Source organism: Spermophilus citellus (assembly GCF_964194105.1).
Source record: "Spermophilus citellus genome assembly, chromosome: 2".
NCBI classification, from domain to species: domain Eukaryota; kingdom Metazoa; phylum Chordata; class Mammalia; order Rodentia; family Sciuridae; genus Spermophilus; species Spermophilus citellus.
The window spans coordinates 226,436,189-226,455,611 of record NC_138183.1 but is presented as its reverse complement, the minus strand read 5'-3'; the positions used below and the strand labels follow the sequence as shown (position 1 = coordinate 226,455,611).

Below are 19,423 nucleotides of genomic sequence, written 5' to 3'. Positions count from 1 at the left end.
TATTTTCTTCATTTATTATCTTCCTTTTTTCCTATATTAGTAAATATATTTTAAAGAAATTTGTTAAATCTAGAAATAAAACAGTATACTATATATCTCTCAGAGTAGTTTTGTTTTGTACTCTTTAATTAAATATTCTGCAATGAACATACAATAAAAATGATTATAATTACATGCAATTTGAAAGATAAGATGGACAGATTTCAGGATATTGTTAGAACTTTCAAGAGCTATAACTAGGATAGTAGGATAAGCTATCAATAGCAAAAAAGCTTCAATTTTTCGCACAATAACAAATTTAATATTCAGCCTACCTGAGAGCTATGACAGATTACATTTTCCCAAAATAGCTACAACATCTGCAGGCCCATATGTGATTTATAATGTGACCTTGGTACTCCCCCATTAAGAACTAGAACAATTCCCCTGCTACTGTACCTTTATGGGCTCAAACCAGTACAGTATAAGTGATCCTGTCTGACTTTCAAGGCCAAGCCATAAAAGCTATGCATCTCTGCCTTGTTTACTGGTCACTATATCACTTGTATTTGAAGCCCTTGGCCATTATACAAGAAATCCAATAACCCTGAGGTTGCCATGCTAAAAATGAAGCAAGCCATGAAGGGAGGTCTCATTTAAAAGCTCTGGTCAGCAATACTGTGTTCAAGTCACCCCAGGCCAGACATTCAACATGAGTAAAAAAGTCAGTCTTTCTTCCTCAGGCAATATAGAACAAAGACATCGACCCTGTTGTGTGCCCAGTCTGAATCCCTGAGAGATAGGCAGAAATCTGTGAGCATAATAAAATGTATGGTCTTAAGACCTTAAATTCTGGATTAGTCTGTTACAAGGTAATAACTGGAACAAGGTTAAAAGAAAAATGAAAAGTAGCCACCAATGAAACTCTAGCTTCCTGGTACACAAACATCTGTACAAACATCTGTAAAGAATATTGTCAATGCAAACTATGTAAAAGAAGCGAGGCCAAAATGGTACATGCCTATAATCCCAGCTACTCAGGAGGCTGAGGCAGAAGGATTGCAAGTTTGAGGCTAGTTTGGGCAATTCAGCAAGACTCTCTCAGAATTTTCAAATTTCTAAAACAGTTGGGAATGTAGCTCAGCGGCTGGGCCCAACAGCTTCAATCCCCAATGTGACCAAACAAAAAATAAAAAGAACTCTGCACTGCCAAACCAAAGACATATTTTACTAAACTCACATAAATTTTATATTATTGTTAACATGTTTTTTGCTTTCCAACCCATAACAATTTGAAAGCTGAAATTCTTGAAGTGAGAAGGATGTCTACAACCACAACAAATAAGTTAACTATGATGAAAGAAGTATGTCAAGTTATAACTGAACAATCTCAAAAATCTCTAACATAGAATTCCCAAAAAGCACACCACAGGTTCCTTATACTTAAGTTGAATTTCCCAATCAAAAAATGCAGTAATCCCAGCATGCAAGTAATCCCAGAGGCTGGGGAGCTGAGGAAGGAGAATCCTGAGTTCAAAGCGAGTCTCAGCAAAAGTGAGGCGCTAATCAACTCAGTGAGACCCTGTCTCTAAATAAAATACAAAATAAGGTCGGGGATGTGGCCCAGTGACCAAGTGTCCCCAAGTTCAATCCCTAGTACTCGCCAGCCCCCGCTAAAAAAAAAAAAAATGCAGTAAGCTAAATGAATGCAGCTATACTTTCTAATAACAATAGTTTCATCACAGCATTACAAAAGTTCTTCTGTTAACAATTAATACCTTCTACACTACTATTAGAAATATATTATCTATCCCTTGAACCTTGCTCACACTTCAGAAAAGTAGGTTTCTAAGCCTGGCCAAAATACTAAGAAATGCATTCACTTGGGGCTGGAGATGTGGCTCAAGTGGTAGTGCGCTCGCCAGGCATGCGTGTGACCCGGGTTCGATCCTCAGCACCACATACCAACAAAGATGTTGTGTCCGCCGAGAACTAAAAAATAAATATTAAAAATTCTCTCTCTCTCCTCTCTCTTTCTAAAAAAAAAAAAAAAAAAGTGCTGGGGATGAAGCTCAGTGGTAAACTGCCCCTGAGTTCAATCACCAGTACAGTTTAAAAAAAAAAAAAACCAACTGAATCACAATAAAAAAAAAAACTGTTTTAAAGGACACTAGTTTTTTTCTTTACCAGTATAATGTAGGATCTCTCTCCACTGTTTAATATATAATCAGATCTTACACAGCAAAGACTCTATGCTGGTCTATCAATGATTCTCATAATTCTCAAACCAGCAATATCAGTATCAACCGGGAAACTGTTAGAAATTCAATGTCTCAGGCACTACCCTAAATCTACTGAATTAGGACCCAGCAACCTGTTTTTCCAAACTCTTACTGGGTGACTGTGCATACCTAATTTTGAGAAACACTCACATAGGTCAAAATCATTATAATTCTCTTATAATAGCAAATCCAATAGTACTGAGAAGTAAAACTATTTTGAATCACTCATACAGTACTCTGCCAGGTGGAGTGATACACACCTGTAATCCCAATGACTCAGGAGGCTGAAGCAGGAGAATCTCAAGTTTGAGGCCAGCCTCAACAATTTAGCAACGCCTTAATTTGGTAAGACCCTATCTCAAAATAAAAAGGACTGGTGATGTGGCTCGGTGGTTTAGTGCCCCTAGGTCCAATCCTTAATATCAAAAAAGGAGATAAAATTTGTGGCCTTAGAAACCAGCACAAGGCAACCTCAATTTGGAAATACATCACTTAAAAGTTCAGCTCTAGGGGCTGGCAATGTGGCTCAAGCAGTAGCGCGCTCGCCTGGCATGCGTGTGGCCCAGGTTTGATCCTCATCACCACATACAAACAAAGATGTTGTGTCCGCCAAAAACTAAGAAATAAATATTAAAAAAAAATTCTGTCTCTCTAAAAAAAAAAAAAAAGTTCAACTCTAAAGAATTCAGAAAACTTGTGGGGCATAATGGTGAACCTTGTAATCCCAGCAACTCAGGAGGCTGAGGCAGGATGACCACAAATTCAAGGCCAGCCTGAGCAACTTAGTGAGGCCCTAAGCAACTCAGCAAGACCCTATCTCAAAATAAAACATAAAAAAGGGCTGGGGATGTGGCTCAGGGTAAAGTGTCCCTGCATTAAATTTCCAGTAGCAAAAAAAAAAAAAATTGAAAACTTGACTGGTGATTTCCAGTCAGCTTATAAATCTAGTTAACACCTGCATAAGATTCACTTGTGATCTGTTACTACATTGTATCCCTAAGTGGTACTTTTATCATATCTCTTCACTGTGAATTAACCCCAGAAAAAATACTTTATGATTAAATTCAGTGATGTGAAAATCTGCACTAGAAACAAAAAGCTTCTTTAGGACAATCAATTCATCCAATTTCTGCTTTGCAAAACAGGTAGTTTCAGGTGATAAGGGAAAGGATATAGCATTGCACTGTGGGTCCAAATACTACAAGTTGCCTCATCTTTGAAAGAGTAGACTACTCGGAAATGATATCATTATTATGGCCTTTTAATTCCTATTGTTATGGACTATTCAAGTGACTTACACAAAGCCCAATTAGAAAATCTTTCCATTTGGATTTAAAATTTGTAGTATGAACAAGTCAACATAAAAGGACTTGCTTGTTACACTGACAGGTCCAACACTAACAACAAAAACAGGGGTAAGATAGGAGAAAACAAATTCCAGACAAACACAGCTTTGTTCTTTCCCAGGTTAGAACTTGTCTACCTAAAATGGTGATAAAGACAAATTGATCAACTACTCATATCAAATACATAAAATGAATATTAAGCATTTTTTTCTGGAGAATTTTTCTCCAGCTATTTTCCTAGCATAAGATTGCTTCTTCAGGGGCTGGGGATATGGCTCAAGTGGTAGCGCTCTCGCCTCACATATGTGAGGCACTGGGTTCGATCCTCAGCACCACATAAAAATAAATAAGTGAAATAAAGGCATGCCGTCCATCTACAACTAAAAAATAAATATTAAAAAAAAAAAGATTTGCTTCTTCAGAAATGTTGCACACACCTGTAATCCCAGCAGCTAGGGAGGCCAAGGCAGGAGAATCAGGAATTCAAAGCCAGCCTCTGCAAAAAGCAAGGTACTAAGCAACTCATTGAGATCCTGTCTCTAAATAAAAAACAAAATAGGGCTGGGTATGTGGCTCAGTGGTCGAGTGCCCCTGAGTTCAATCCCAGTACCTCCACCCTGGCCAAAAATTGATTTATAGCATCACCTGGGCAAGATAAAAATCAGGTCATCTCCCAGATTACCAAGTCTCTGAAAAGGAATCATGGAACAGAGATGTGACTACATTCATGTCAAAAGGCTTTAGAGTCATGTGGTACTGAGAAATAATTACCCCACTACTTAGTCCCACTGTATCTCCCACTTATTTCTCTGATTCACTAAGTCACACTCAAATTTAAACTATCAGGCAGCTAACCCTATGGAGAGTTGGGGTGGGAAGGGGCGTCTATTATCAATCCTACTTCACCTTATCCTAAACTGAGAGAGTAGTTAAATAACTTGCCTAAGGTCACAGAAAAACCTTTTGTGCTTCAGTACCCCTCCCTGGATTCCAGCTGTTGCCACACTTCATTTCTGTTTTTTTCCTTTCCCTTCACAAATTAGATTATGTTGCTGAATCACAGTACATCTCAATCTTCCAGTCTTCCCTGAGCTTTTCATCGTCAAACTTTCATTACTGAATGGGTTTTTCAATCAGTACTGCAAGATGGATATACAAGACAGATGTCCTTCCAAGCTTTGCCCCTTTACTATTATATCCAACAAATTCCATAAACGAATGGGATATTTTTAAATTATACATTCAAAAAAATGGGAAGATGAGAGAACTCAAAAATAAATAAATATTCTTCAACTAGGTAACCGTAGTCATAAGATTGATAGGAAACAAATAAAATCTGAAAAAAACTAATCTTTGTTATCCAGGGAAGCCATGTAACTCCTGTTCTTAATTAAGGAGACCTCTAAACTGGGACACAATCATTAAAAATTAAGTCTAAAATAAAAAAGTAAGACCACCTAGATATACTTTTATGTATTCACGTAAAATAGCTTCTAGAGTACAGAAAAACAAATGCAGACAATGAAAGATAAAGATTTCTTTTCCTCAACATTCCATAATCTTGATTGGCTTTTCCAGATATTATTTCAAGTCATCAATGCCTGCAGACCCCACTCTTCACCTAGAGAAACATCAGTTCTGACTTTGCTCAAGTTAACAGACAAGTTGAGTTCTGCTTTCCATTCACTTTCCCCAAATTAAAATGAGACTCAGTAACTATAAAATTCATGAGACAAGAAAGATAATAAGTAAAAGTTCCATCAGCTTTTAAAACAACAGTAGAAAAACATACAGCAATTCATAGAAGATCCATTAACAACTATTTTCAAATGCTGGAAGCATACTCACATAGTACCATGTCTGCTATTCCAGAACACAGGAAAGAATATTTAAGATTGGTGGGGGTGAATATAATTCTTAACGTCAACAACTTAAGAAACTCCAAATTTTAAACAGACTCAGAAATTAGCCTTTACCAGGCCCTAGAAAACTAGTTAAAGCAGAGAATAAATGAACATCTGTCAGGAATGACAGATATCTGAACACTGAGAACAGTTAAAGAATGCTAAATTAGATGTCATCTAAGAACTCATTACAGGATAATTTTTCAAGCAGGTTAAAAGTATTCAGGAGTTTAAAAAAAGATAGCTAAGTGTGTTGGTGCACTCCTGCAATCTCAGGAAATCGGGAGGCTAAGTAAGGCAGGAGGATCACAAATTCCCAGCCAGCCTGTGAGACCCTTTCTCAAAAAATATATATGAAGATATAAATATAAATATATAAAGAGTTCTAGTATCAGGTTGGGAATGTGGCTCAAGTGGTAGGACGCTCGCCTGGCATGCATGAGTGAGGCACTGGGTTCGATCCTAAGCACCACATAAAAATAAAGATATTGTGTCCACCTTAAAAAAAATTATATGTTCTAGTATCACCTATTTTGAATAAATATCTTAAAAAGTCATGGGGCAGGGTGGCACAGGCCTATAATCCCAGCAGTTTGGCTAGGGAGGCCAAGTTTAAATCTGGCCTCAGCAACTCAGTAAGGCCCTGAGCAACTTAGCAAGTTTCTGTCTCTCAATAAAACAAAAATTTAAAAAAAAAAAAAATGGCTGGGGACATGGCCTAATGGTTAAGCACCTCTGGATTCAACACCAGGTATCCAAAAAAAAAAAAAAAAAAAAAAAAAACACTTTAAGAAAAATCTAAAGCTTGGATTTGGCATGTAGCTCAGTGGTAAAGTATACTGCCCAGCACGAACAAGGCCCTGGGTTCAATTCCCAGCACCACACAAAATAAAAAGGTCTAAAGCTTGTAAACTTGAAAAAACAAATTATTACAGTGTCAAAGGATACCTTTTGAATTATTAGTTAAGCTTTAACCAAGCTACTCATGAGGATTTCACATAGGTTATTTATACACATTCCTTGAGAGTTCAATGCAAAAAGATGTGAATATTAATTTGAAATGGAGACCAGGAGGGGTTTTTTAGTGATTAAAGTACATAACAGGGGCTGGGATGTGGCTCAAGCGGTAGCGCGCTCGCCTGGCACGCGTGCGGCCCGGTTCGATCCTCAGCACCACATACAAACAAAGATGTTGAGTCCGCCAAAAATAAATAAATAAATAAGGTCCATCAACATCTAAAAATTTTTTTAAAAAAGTACATAACAATTAATTCTATGTTTAAATAACAGTATTGGCTGAAATGCAAAAATGTCTAACTTATGACAGTTCTAATGTGAAGGCATTATCTTTGTTCTCCTAAATGACTATTCCCAAATTTTGCTTATTATCCAGAGTATTTTACTTGCTGCCCACCTGAAACAATAATAAAAATTCCATTTTAACTTAAAAAAAAAATCACTGCAAGTAAATAACTGTACAAAAAGCATTTTTACCCTCATGGATTAATCAATTTTAATGGATTTTCCCTCCCATCTTAGGAGTTTTGTTAATGAAGCTACACATATCTCTTCCTAATGACAATCTAACTTGGAAATATACTTAGCATATATGTGCAACGAAGCACTGGGTCTTACACACAATGGAATAAAAAATTGATAATCTCTGGCCCCAATTAGCTTACCACCAATTAGAAAAACATCAAGGTTAAGAACATAAAGCAGTAAAAAATGTCAAGGACGTGATGGGTAGAGACAATAGGTAGTAAAAGTTACTAAAGGAAACAGACTACTTTAATTGAGCTTAGTCAAAAAGCACACCTTCCTCTTTCCTCAGGAAGTATGAATTTTGAACTCTACCCAATAAAGGTCTCTTTCTATTCGTGGTTTTTACACTCATATTTCTATCTAACAATATCATTAGTAGAAAAAAATTTTAAAATGAGCTCAAGCCAAACAATTTGGCTGAACTTCCCTTCTGACACTTCTCTCTCTTCTCCAATGTATATCTATCATTTACTTCCCCCAGGGGGGGAAAAAAAGAGAGAAGAACCACTTACTAGAAGATTTCTAGGAACTTGGAACACAAGAATTGAGGTGGAAAGGTTGTCACACCTGCTATTTCTCTCCACTGGTAATGCTTTCCCAAAATTTTTCTGGTTTACAATATACCAGGCGCTTTAGTGGAAACTGGCAAATGTACATTTGGGGCTTACCTACTCAAGAAGAAAAACTTCACAATTTCAGCTTTAAAAGTTAATTTCAACTAATAAGAAAAAATAAATGCTTTTTTAAAAAGTTAAGTATCATTACAACAATAGCTGATACACCGGACTTCACCATACTGATGTTCTCAGAACCCCATTATGTGAACAACCTAGAAAGTTCAGCAATAAGATATTAATAAAGATCAAAATAGTACTAATCTTCACATAGCCCTAATAAAGATCAAAAAATTTGAAAATGAAAAGCATTTTTCTTTCTCATTCAGCTTGTCAAAACGAAGAAATTCTAATTTAAAGGATTTGAAGCAAAAGGTCTTACTTGGTTCTACACAATAATTAAACACTAAGAATTACACTAATATTGTAGAATGCTAAAATTCTAATTACCCCCATAAAACATTACAAGAGACATTGGAAATCACCCATTCCAACCTGGGTCTTTTTATATAAACATCTCTATTTCCTCTTCTATAAAATTAACTGTGGCTAAATTCTAGGGTGTTTTTCAGCTCCTTTAAAAAAAAAACTTAAAGATTCTATAACAATGTGGTTTAATCTTTTATAAGTAAACATGCTTTTTTAAAATATGAAACAGTACTAATCTTCACATAGCCCTAAGAAATTACTTAAAATTATGGTAAATTGTAGCTCAATCTGTAAATCACACAAAATATATTCAAATATTTGCCACAAAGAATGCTAAAGTAAAATATTTTGGCCAGGTTTAAAAAAAAAAAAAAAACAATCCATTCCATTATAATACTTATGATTCTGTGCTCATCTCTGAAAGAGACAGACCTATATTATCATAGAAATTCACAGCTTAACCTTTTAAAACACTTCCTTGATACATACACATGTGGAGAGAAAGAGAAATATTAAGCAATATAACTTTTTTTCCTGTGGCAAGGCGAATGCAAAACAAAGTAATCTTGTCCTCAAATTAAGCATTACAGCCTTTTTTTCTGAGACAAGGTGAATGCAAAACAAAGTAACCTTGCCTTCTGCATTGCAGAGGAATAGCTCTTGCAACCAATGGAGAAGCTGATACATTGGAGATCCTAAATGTCAAGAAAATTCAGATGTTAGCCCCAAAAAAGATTTTACTTATAAAATAGTTAAGGATGGGTTTACTCCAAAATACTTAAAATAAATCCTGTACAACAGCTGCATCAAAAATTCTAAGTAGAGGCACAGGGCAATGTTCTAAAAAGTATCCTCAAACTCACATTCTTTTTTACATAAATAATATTAACTACAAAGACATAAAGTACCTAAAGACTTTAGGGAGCAGTATAAAAACACTACTTTTTGGCATCAGTTTTGGTTACATATTGGTTATAGGTTTGTTTGTTTTTTTTAAGCAAGAGAACACTGGTTAATCTTTCATCTACCAAAGTCACTAGAGTATAAACCTATTATATTTACAGAGTATAACATTTAAATGTCATCTACTCACACATCCCTTATTCTACTTCAAAATTGATTTCATCTTATAATATCAAATGAATTCTCATTTCAGTTAACGTTAGGACTTGGTTTCAAAATACCATCTTGCATAGCCTAAGGCCCAATTCTGTACAAATGAACTGATGATGAAAACTAGGTAGTAAATCACTCAATCCAATATTACTGTATTTTATAATCAGTTAAAAAATTTGTGAATCAAGTTTTACATTTGATTCTCTTTATCACAACTGTATTTTTTCTCTTCCTTAACATTCGTGTACTTTTTATTAGCCCAAATTAAAAAAACACCAAGCCATTTTCTTGCATTATGTAATAGGATCATATTTCATCAACGTTAAGCATGCATTTTCACTGAACAGATGCTTAGCTTTCCTCTAAAGGCTCAAATAATTAGAAAATGCGTAACTTTTTTCCAAATGAAGTACACTCATTTCAATTCTCTTTTTTAAAATGATACTATATCATCTATTAGTCATTTCTGTTAACATACTTGATTTTACAATCCAGCATTTTGGCCCAGAAGGTTCCAGTGTTGACTGATAAGAATGAGATACAGTTCAAACACAAGTTGCAATTAAATTGACTAAAAAAATAATAATAATCCAGTTGAAAAGAAAGGAGTTTTTCTAAAAAGGAATTCAAAACCGATTTGTAAGGCAAATCCTCTATTTTGCATTAGAAATAGGGCTCACTTCTGAAAAAAAGTTATTAAATCCTCTCACACAGCAATCATTTAGTTAAAAAATAAAATAAAAACCACGTGTTTAAATTAGGAGAAAGCCTTGAGTTTCTCATAAAGTAAAATACATCAGTATAAGTAAAAAATATAAGTACTGTTACCTCAACTATTTAACAAGTAGGTAAGTCTGTGACTTATCAAGAAGTCTCACCAAAGGGCTAGGGTTGTGGCTCAGTGGTGCCTCCCAAGTGCGGGGGCCCTGGGTTTGAGCCTCATAAAATGAATAAAGATATTGTGTCCAACTACAACTAAAAAATAAATATTTTTTTAAAAAGAAAAGTCTAACCAAACTGTAACTTGATCTTTCCACCTCTATTTAGCACCCCAAAACACGGAGACAGAAACTGAGATACTAAATATGTTAATTTTGTGCAGTTTGTTGAATCTCCATCATTACAAGGCACTCTTTCAGTACTATTTGCCCTGTCTACTGTCTCTATAATTAATATTACTAAATACATTTCTTTCTCTGCCATCATTTAGGGAAAAAGGATGCCAATGTATAGTAATTAATACACAACTATACACCAGTGATCATTTGATTCAAGTTCTCTCGAGGGCTTATAAATTAGCTTTCTTGTACTTTTTCAGATTAAACTAAACACTAGTATCCAAAAGTCACCTTATTAATAGATTGGCTGCTAATCAGTATACGACTTTATACGAATGCCTTTGAAGAATATACGTTTCTATATTTAAAATATTCACCATTAATATTCCCATTCTAAAAGAAAATAAGACAATTCCTGGAAATTCTGAAAGTTAAGCCATTCAAGCATCATCCAGATTAACAGAAATGTTTACTGAATTAAAAGGATTTTAAAGGTTGGGGTTATAACTCAGTTGGCAGAGCACTTGCCTAGCACGTGTGAGGCACTGAGTTCTATCCTAAGCACCACATAAAAATAAACGAAGGTATTGTGTTCATCTACTATAAAATATTTTTAAAAAGAGAATTTAAAAAGATACCCTAGTAGTCTCAATTTCAAAATAGGGTAGCAAAAGCTAAACCACAAGGCAAGACTCAGAAGATAGTTACCTTAGGTAAGCTTACTCTCTTCCACCTTTATAGTTATTTAAAATACTTTTTACCTCATTAATACATAAATCTATTATTCCAAACTTATATTAAGACATATTTGTATACCAAAACAATAATCAAAAGAACTAGATTTCAAGATTTAATATCTTTCAATTTCAAATAAAGTCCAGGAAATTCAAGTAAAATCCCCAACCTCCAACATTGGAGGAAATGAGACAGAAGAATATCAAAGCTTACTATTAGTTTTAAAACTCTCCCCAAAATGTAAAACGAATCAGTAAATAAGCAATTAAAATAACTGAGACCTGAATATCGCCATTTTTTTCCAATTTACTTCCCACAGCCCAAATTTGAGCCAAACATTATCAACACCTGAAGTAACAGCCAGGTGGCTGGCTAAATATGCATTTTAACGTGATTTCTTTACAATTCGAGATGTTACACTAAATGCACTAGAAACAGGCAATTAGAAGCTATCAAAGCAAAGTTATATTTTACTTTTTAAGGTAAAAGGCAAGTTAGTACAATAATCAGATGTAATCACCCCATTTTTTGTACTACCTATTTGTGTCACCCTTTCCACTGCTAATCTTACTGAAAAGTTGAATTACTCTGTGAAGATCCTTTCTCCACCTAGCTCTACACACACATACACACACACACACACAAATACACACACACAGTTGATACACTGTCCTGCGCTGAAAGCATAAAACAAAAGGCCGACTTGAAGACACATCTCACCGTTATGGCCTAGAATAGTTAAATAATTAAATTTTTTAAATTGTGGGTGTGGCTCGATTTTTTGGAGGGGGGCGAGGGAGGCCAGTCCGGGCGGCTGCTAGTCTCTGCCCTCCCCCTCTGCTTTCGCTTTGTGCTCACAATGCAGCTCCTGTACAGCGCTTCCCTCTCCCCGCAGCCGCCGCCATGTTAGACACTCTCTCCATGTGCCCGGAGACCTAGCGACCGTCTCAAGTCCACCCTTGGCCCACCCCCGACGAATCTCAATCATTGCAATCCCCCTGCCCCTTTAAGAGTCCCCCAGGGGCAAAAAGTCGCAGCAAAAAAAATCATCTCACGACAGTCCTGGGTCTGAGGCTCCGGGGGCACCTACACAATTGAAACAAAGAGGGAGACGCAGGGGAGCCCCCCAGAGGGGAGCGGAGGGCCGCAAATCCAAGACCCACTCCACCTGGGCCCGACGGCAGAGCGACCCTACTCCAGGCTCTAAACACACTTCGCTGCCGGGGAAGCACAGGGGCCACTCAGGCCTCGAGGAGCCGGTAACGGAGCGGACAAACCCCACGGCAAGGGGACGCAGGCCACCCAACTCCACGAGGCAGTCGGTTGAGCCCGAGTCCCCCACCCGGCCCGCTCCATTTCTTCCCCACTGGCCCCATCAAAGACGCCCGGCCTCGGTGAGAGAGAGGTCCTGGCTACAGGCCCCCGCCCTTGGCATCCCACCCCCGCAGGCCAAGAGGCCAGACCCACAGCGGGAGGACTAAAGAGGCCTGGGGCAGCGCGAGTCCGCATCAGGTGACAGGCACCTCCCCTAGGAGCCCGTTTTGCGGGCATCGAGCGCCGGTTCACCGTGGAGACGCGACGTGGGGGCGGCGGGACCTGGTGAAAAGCGCCAGACATGGGAGAAAGTCAAAGCTACAGCTGCAGGGTCGGGGGGCGCCGGTCCCGGACGCCGCAAGCCCTCCCTCTCCCGCCAACTCCTAGCACCTTTTTCTTCTCCAGGTTCCGAAGTTTCTTGTCGATCACCCCGAGAATCTGCTTCATGGCCTCGGTCTGGACAGCGCCGGTGCCGGTTGCTGGGTGCTGAGAAGCCGGCGCAGCTGCTCCGGCCCCCGCCGCCGCCTCACTCCCGGAGGAACCCGACGGCGGTGGCGGTCCAGACGACTTGCTGCCGCTTCCGCTGTGGCTGGTGGCCGAGGGCATCTTTAGACCGAGAGGAGAGAGAAGAAAAAGCGGGAGGAAGGACAAGAGCGGCGAGTCAGGAGACGGACGGAGCGAGACGCGGGACAAAACGCGCAGCCGGCGGGAGCTTGCGCGAGTGTGGGGGAGGGGGCGGCGCGCGCCGCCGGCAGGAAGAGAGCGCGGGCGCGCGCGCGACCCGCCAGCGGGGCGCCCGGCCGCCCCGCCCCTCCCCCGCGCGAGCCCAGGCTCGGCCCGCCCGCCCCGGGACACCGTACTCGGGCCGGGGGCGGGGCCTCCCAGCGCGGCCGCCAACGGCCAGTACAACGGTCCCACCGGGGCGGGCCAGGACTTGTCGCCTTCCGAGGGAGGGGAGAGAGAGGTCAGGGCCAGGGGTGGAGAAGGGAACTGAAAATGGCTGGAGGAGTGGGGAGGACTTGAGGACAAGCCCCTCGCGACGCTCCGGCCGGTCCGGAGGTAAAGGACACTCGGGTGCAGCGGCCCTCTTCCCCTTCAGCGCCTCGGTCCGGGTGGCGCTCACCGTGCGCGCGCGGAGCCGCTGGAGATCCCGAGTGGGCAGCTGAGGGGGCGAGGGTGGCGCTGCGTTCCGAGGAGTGTCGTGCGCTCCGTGGGCGCAGGCAGCTTCGCCCTGTCCCCTTCGCACCGAGAGCCGCTCCTAGTGAGGCGAGCGCCGGCAGCGGGAGGGACTTAGCCAGCCAGCCCTCGGGGCGCGGGGGGCGGGAGAAGCGGGGCGCGGGGGCCTTCGCGGCCGTCGGGCTGCCCGGCGCGAATGCCTGCCGGGAAGCGCCCGTCCTGCCCCCTCCCCGCACGGTCTAAGCCCTTGAGCCGGGGGCGGGCCACACGGAGCAGGTCGGAACGGACCTCGGAGTCCGTAGTAGCGGTGTGTTTGAGTTTTTAGCAAAATCGAAGCTGGGGTCCTTCAGGCGAAGTCGCTTGGCGTCCAAACGGGGACAATAGGTGTCAAGCATCTGCTGTGGAGCTGGCGACTGCCCCAGGAAAATCCCTTATTTGGTGGGGGTGGGGGCAAAGGGGGTACGTGGGGTGGGTGGATGGTGCATTCCCTATTTCTAGAATTCCTTTTGTAATGCAGAGCGAGTAAATTTCCTCACCCCTAGAGGTCTTTTGAAAAAAAAGGACAATTCGCTTCTTCCCCACAAAACAATCACTCTGTGACCCAGGAGTTCTCTGTAGAATGCGTGGGGAATGAGCGTGGTTGGTGGCTCTTGAAGTCTTGAAACTACGGGCTCAAGTTAAAAATCATTTTCGGCCGCTTTGAGCTGACATGTGTCTCATAGGCCTAAGTATTATGAATTATTAGGCATTTCGTTTGTTTTAGATTTACCTAAAACTTTAAAAGAGAGTGTTGAATGGAATACCATTTTTTTTCTCCCTCCAAGAGAATTATTCCGGGCTTGGGGTGGGGTGGGTGTGGACAGCAAACAAAATGAGAAACCAACTGCTGGAGGGAAATGTATTAAAAGGATTATAATCAGTGGAAAATTCAGCAAAATAATATTGTATAGAAACAGTAAATTATCAATTTATAATTTAAATTCCATGAAAAAGGAGATTTGGATGAAAGTTCTACCAAATCCACTGTTCCCTAAGGAATAAAATGTGTAATACTGGCTGGCAACTGTGCATCCTGAGGGATCCTGGGGAAACAACAGCCTCTGGCCTTGAGATATTACAGTTAGCTGCAAAGTCTCTTTATAATAGTCATTCAAATATTTATTAAACACCGTAGTGTATGCTAGGAACTCTTTGGTGCTATGGATTGTGATCAAAATCTCTAGTTTTGTTACAGCTGTTTACCAGTGACAAGTCCTTGCTTCCCCAAATGCTGAAGTATAACACAGAGAAGCACATAGAGGCAAGTGTAGAGTGAAAGTGGAGGCTTTATTAAAGGACAGCAGAAAGACTTCTCCCCTGAGGAAGAAGGGGACCCAAAAGGCAGAATCTGTGGAAGAGGGAGATCTTCCCTTTTTTTATAGCTAAGTTTTCCCATACTCAAGTCTTTTGTTTCCCTTTATCTTGCAGTGATAAAATGCAGGTAGAAAGACTCAAAAGGTGGGAGATGGGTGGGCTGAAGGAGAAATCTGGGCAGGAAGGGCCTGGGGCGGTTTTTGAATAGCACTTCCCTGTTTGCTGGGAGCTGTTTCATTAACAGTTTCTTAAGATGAGTTGGGGCCTTGGGGACATGAACATTTCAATTTCCCCAAGTGCTGCTCTGCATTCTCTATAACAGCCTCCATTATCTTTATCTTACTTGATATTAGACCCTATTTACCTAACTACACTAACTACCTATCCTCAAATCTGGCTTTGGTTTCAGGAAGCTTACAGTCTAAAGTAGGGGGAAGACAGGTGCATGTCTGAACTGATAAAGGGAAAGCTTTGCTGAGTGATATAAGAACCAGGACTGCTGAAGGAAATGCAGAAGAATGCCAAACAATTACCTTGAAGAATTTTCAGTTAAAGGAACACAGAGAACCAAGATCTAAACTGAGGATAAGCAGGGAGACCACCATGGCTGAAGCACAATAGGAGGTGAAGTCCAAGACAAAAAGGAGCCAGGCTTGTACAGCCTGATAGGCTACTGTGAGGACTGTGGCATTTGCTGAGTGAAATAGGGAGTCTCAGTTTCTTGGTCAACCTGTGGTTTAACCACTATTGCAGCTGTGGATAGAATTAACAGAAAGTGTTTTGGAGGTGATAGGGTGGAGCAAGAGCAGAAGCTAGGAAACCAGTGGGAGGCCATTGAAATAATCCAGCCCAAATTTAGTAGCTAGGGACAAGGTCAAACAGTGAAGGTCATGACTAGGATTGATTCATTATGTATTGTAAAAGTGGAGCCAGCAGATTTGCTAACCAGTTGTATGTCAGATATGAGAGAAGTGAAAGTTGATCTAAGGTTATTCAAGATGTAAGGACCTAAACTATACTTAGCACTATGATAAACAATTATACTTGGCCTAGAGGCTGGAAAGAAAGATTACAAGAAATGCAACTCCAAGTATACTCTACCCAACCACTATCAACTATCACATTAACACCGACTTCAGCCCAGACCTACTGAGTTAATCTGCATTTTAATAAATCTTCAGGAGGTTATTATGTACATTAAAGTTTGAAAAATAACTGATTCCTCAGAACTTGACCAATGTTATTGAGATCAGATATATAGTCCAGTAGACAAATTCTCAGACCTGCAGAAATTTCTGTGAAGCCCAGCAATTTGTGATTTAATAAGCCTCCTGGGTGATTATGGTGCATGTCATAGTATGAGAAAGAGACTTCTAGGGGCTGGGGTTGTGGCTCAGTGGTAAAGCACTCACCTAGTACATCTGAGACCCTAGGTTCAATCCTTAGTACCACATAAAAATAAAGGTATTGTGTCCAACTATAAATATATATATTTTTATATATAAATTTATTTTTTAAAAAAGACTTTTAATGATTCAGGTTTGATTTGAAAAGGGTTTGTGATGTGCCTAAGAGAGACCCCTTCCGCTTTTCCTTGATATTTAACCAAGTAGCAGTTACCAGAGGTAAAAACTGATGGTAGCTAAATTAGGATCTTCAAGAAAAAGAAAAGATGTTTAAGGGGAAGCAAGATGAGAAGATGAGTGAGTCAACACAGAAAACAAAGATTCTCTTTTGGGGGTTCAACTTATCCCATAGAATATCAAATGGGTCCATTTCACAACCCATAGGATAGCAAGCTAAGCTAAATTATTCCTCAGTAGTGACCCTGAAAGTTCTGTGACTTAACACTGGAATCCTCAGACTACACTCCTGTGTCCAAGTGGCCCTCCATCTGTTTGGGTTTTTTTTTTTGTTTTTGTTTTTGTTTTTTTGTGGTGCTGGGGATTGAACTCAGTGCCTTGTGCATGCTAGACAAGCTATACCCCATCCCTGTTTTCTTTTTTTAATATTTTTTTAGAGAGTTTTTTAATATTTATTTTTTAATTTTCGGCGGACACAACATCTTTGTATGTGGTGCTGAGGATCGAACCCGGGCCGCACGCATGCGAGGCGAGCGCGCTACTGCTTGAGCCACATCCCCAGCCCCTTTTTAATATTTTTTTAGTTATAGATGCACATATTTTTATGTGGTGCTGAAGATCTAACCCAGTGCTTCATGCATTCAAGGCATGTGCTCTACCACTGAGCCACAGCCCCAGGCCCTTCCATCTGTTTTTATAAAACAGCCACATCCCTTCATAAAGAAATGCTCTATGGTCAATTGCATGCCACACAAAGCACAGTTGAATAGTTGTGACACAGAGAGTAGGGTGTGCATAACAAAATACCATCTCTTTACCAAGAAAGTTCACAAATTCTTGGCTTAAAGCAATAATTGGCATACATCCATCACAGTTCAACTGAAGGCTTTGCCCGTAGTGGTCACTCAGTAGATTCAAGCTGATGGTGAAGCCATATCTCAGGTGTTGCTAATAATTGTGCCCATAAGGAGAGTGTCTCTGGTAGTCAAATTGGTCCAGACATGCAATGTGTGCCAGGTTACATTACCCCTTCAACCATAAGAGAATCAAGAAATGCTATTCTAACAGATGCCTGGTAAGAAACTGGGTGAACCCAATATATCTGGTGAACATACATAGCTATTGTGCTTTCACTTCCTATAGTATGTCATCTCGATTCCATTTCCTTGATTTTGTGAATTCTTGCAGTGTCATCAGGTCCAGAAGACCAATAAATATAATGCAAAACTGTTTTTAGGCTGACTTCCTGCACAGTTCAGTGCCATGATCTCAGTAAGCCAAATTTGTCTATTTCCTACTTGTCAGAAAGGGGTCTGAGACTATGTTTCTGTCAGTTTCTTGATGCTTTAACTTTTTTCTTTTTTTGTACTAGGGTTTGAATCCAAGGGTGCTTTACCACTAAGCTACATCCCCAGCCCTTTTTATGCTTTATAGTATTTTGAGACAGGGTCTTGCAAACTAGGACCTCACTAAATTGCTGCTTAACTCCTCAAGTCGCTGGAATTACAGGCTTGTGCCAGCACACCCAGTTTAACTTTGTTCTGTTCCTAATGCAAAGCCAGGCAATAGTAGAAATGGGGCTGGTTTTTCTCAGCAAATAAGTAGGAAAACAGAATGTTTATAAATAGTCTCCCAAACTGACATTCACTAGTTTAATTCATTATAGACAACAGCACCCTAAAGTCTCCACCAAATGAATAACTGAACTATTTATCCTGATAGTTTTGGCAAAATAGTCCAATGCTTCAACTTGAATCAACTAATGCCAAATTCATCTGTAACAAAAGAGATCTTTCATCTGGATTACATGAAGTGTATCTTTGCTTATGGTTGACAGTGAGAAACCTGGTCAAAATGCTTACACAATTAAGGCTCTTAAAATCTTAGATTTGTTTTTCCGTCATTTTATTACAAATCATCAGTGGATGTTTGTCATAATTTTTCCAGTACTGCTTTTTCAGTGACAATTTCACCAAATTAATTGGCTATGTGTCCATGAGCCACCACTAACCTGAGATTTTTAAGGGGAAGACAGCAGTTATTCATATATGAACATAGGAAAGTTATGTCCAATTCATTCTACTGTCTTTCCCATTCCCATTCACCCATGCCCCCCGGGGTCCAATCTGGTGCACCCACCTCTTAACTGTAATATTACACTTAGAAATAGAGCTTCATGGGCTGGGGATGTGGCTCAAGTGGTATCGTGCTCGCCTGGCATGCGTGCGGCCCGGGTTCGATCCTCAGCACCACATACAAAGATGTTGTGTCCACCAAATACTAAAAAATAAGTATTAAAATTCTCTCTCTCCCTCTCTTTAAGAAAAAAAAAAAAAGAAATAGAGCTTCATATTTTGTAGAGAATAAGTTCAGTTTTCTTAGATTTCACAAAGTACTATTGTCTCACTAAGTTGCTTAAGGCCTTTGCTTGCTACGTTGCTGAGGGGCCTCGAACTTGCAACCCTCCTGCCTCAGCCTCCTAAATTGCTGGGATTATAGGCATTCGCAACCATAACCAATAATACTGTTGTTTATGTTTTCAACATAAGAGGAAAAATACTTTGGTCATTGGTACTAAAATCTTCCATGTACTTATGTGAACTGCATATTGTTTTAACAGGCTTTCTATTTCAGTGGTCTTCAAACTGTGGTGATTTTGTTCCTCGGGGACATTTGGAAATGTCCAGAGATTTTTTTTAATTGTCGCAATTCGTGGGGGGTGGTATTATTGCATCTAGTAGGTAGAGGCCAAGATGCTCCTTAAACATCCTACAATGCATAGAACAAACTACACAGAATTATTCAGGCCAAAATGTCAATAAAGCCAAGGTTGGGAATGTCTGTTCTAAGAGACCAAAAACAATAATTATTCATTCTAGCACTTAACAAAAACACTGAAATGACATTGGGGGGTGGGGGGGCAGGTAGTTTGTTGGAAAATAAAGTGTAAAATAAAGTTAAACTAGGAACAGATCATCATCTTCCATCT

At 40.0% G+C, this 19,423-nt stretch overlaps 1 protein-coding gene across 4 annotated transcripts in view; it reads right to left on the bottom strand.

Annotated features, from left to right (window-relative positions):
• The window catches only part of CAPRIN1 (cell cycle associated protein 1), a 41,094-nt gene extending 27,255 nt beyond the window's left edge, over window positions 1-13,839 (bottom strand). For 2 of the 4 annotated variants that reach the window (XM_081260772.1, XM_081260773.1), the window contains exon 1: window positions 12,177-12,471. Coding sequence is in view for 2 of the 4 variants with exons in the window: in XM_081260770.1 (XP_081116896.1) it covers window positions 12,713-12,928 (216 nt within the window). In the remaining 2 variants the exon portion in view is untranslated. Of the gene's footprint in view, window positions 1-12,176; window positions 12,472-12,712; window positions 13,188-13,445 lie in introns of those variants that run through there. The other 2 variants (XM_081260770.1, XM_081260771.1) reach the window with 2 other exon arrangements.
• Window positions 13,840-19,423: the final 5,584 nt, after the last annotated feature.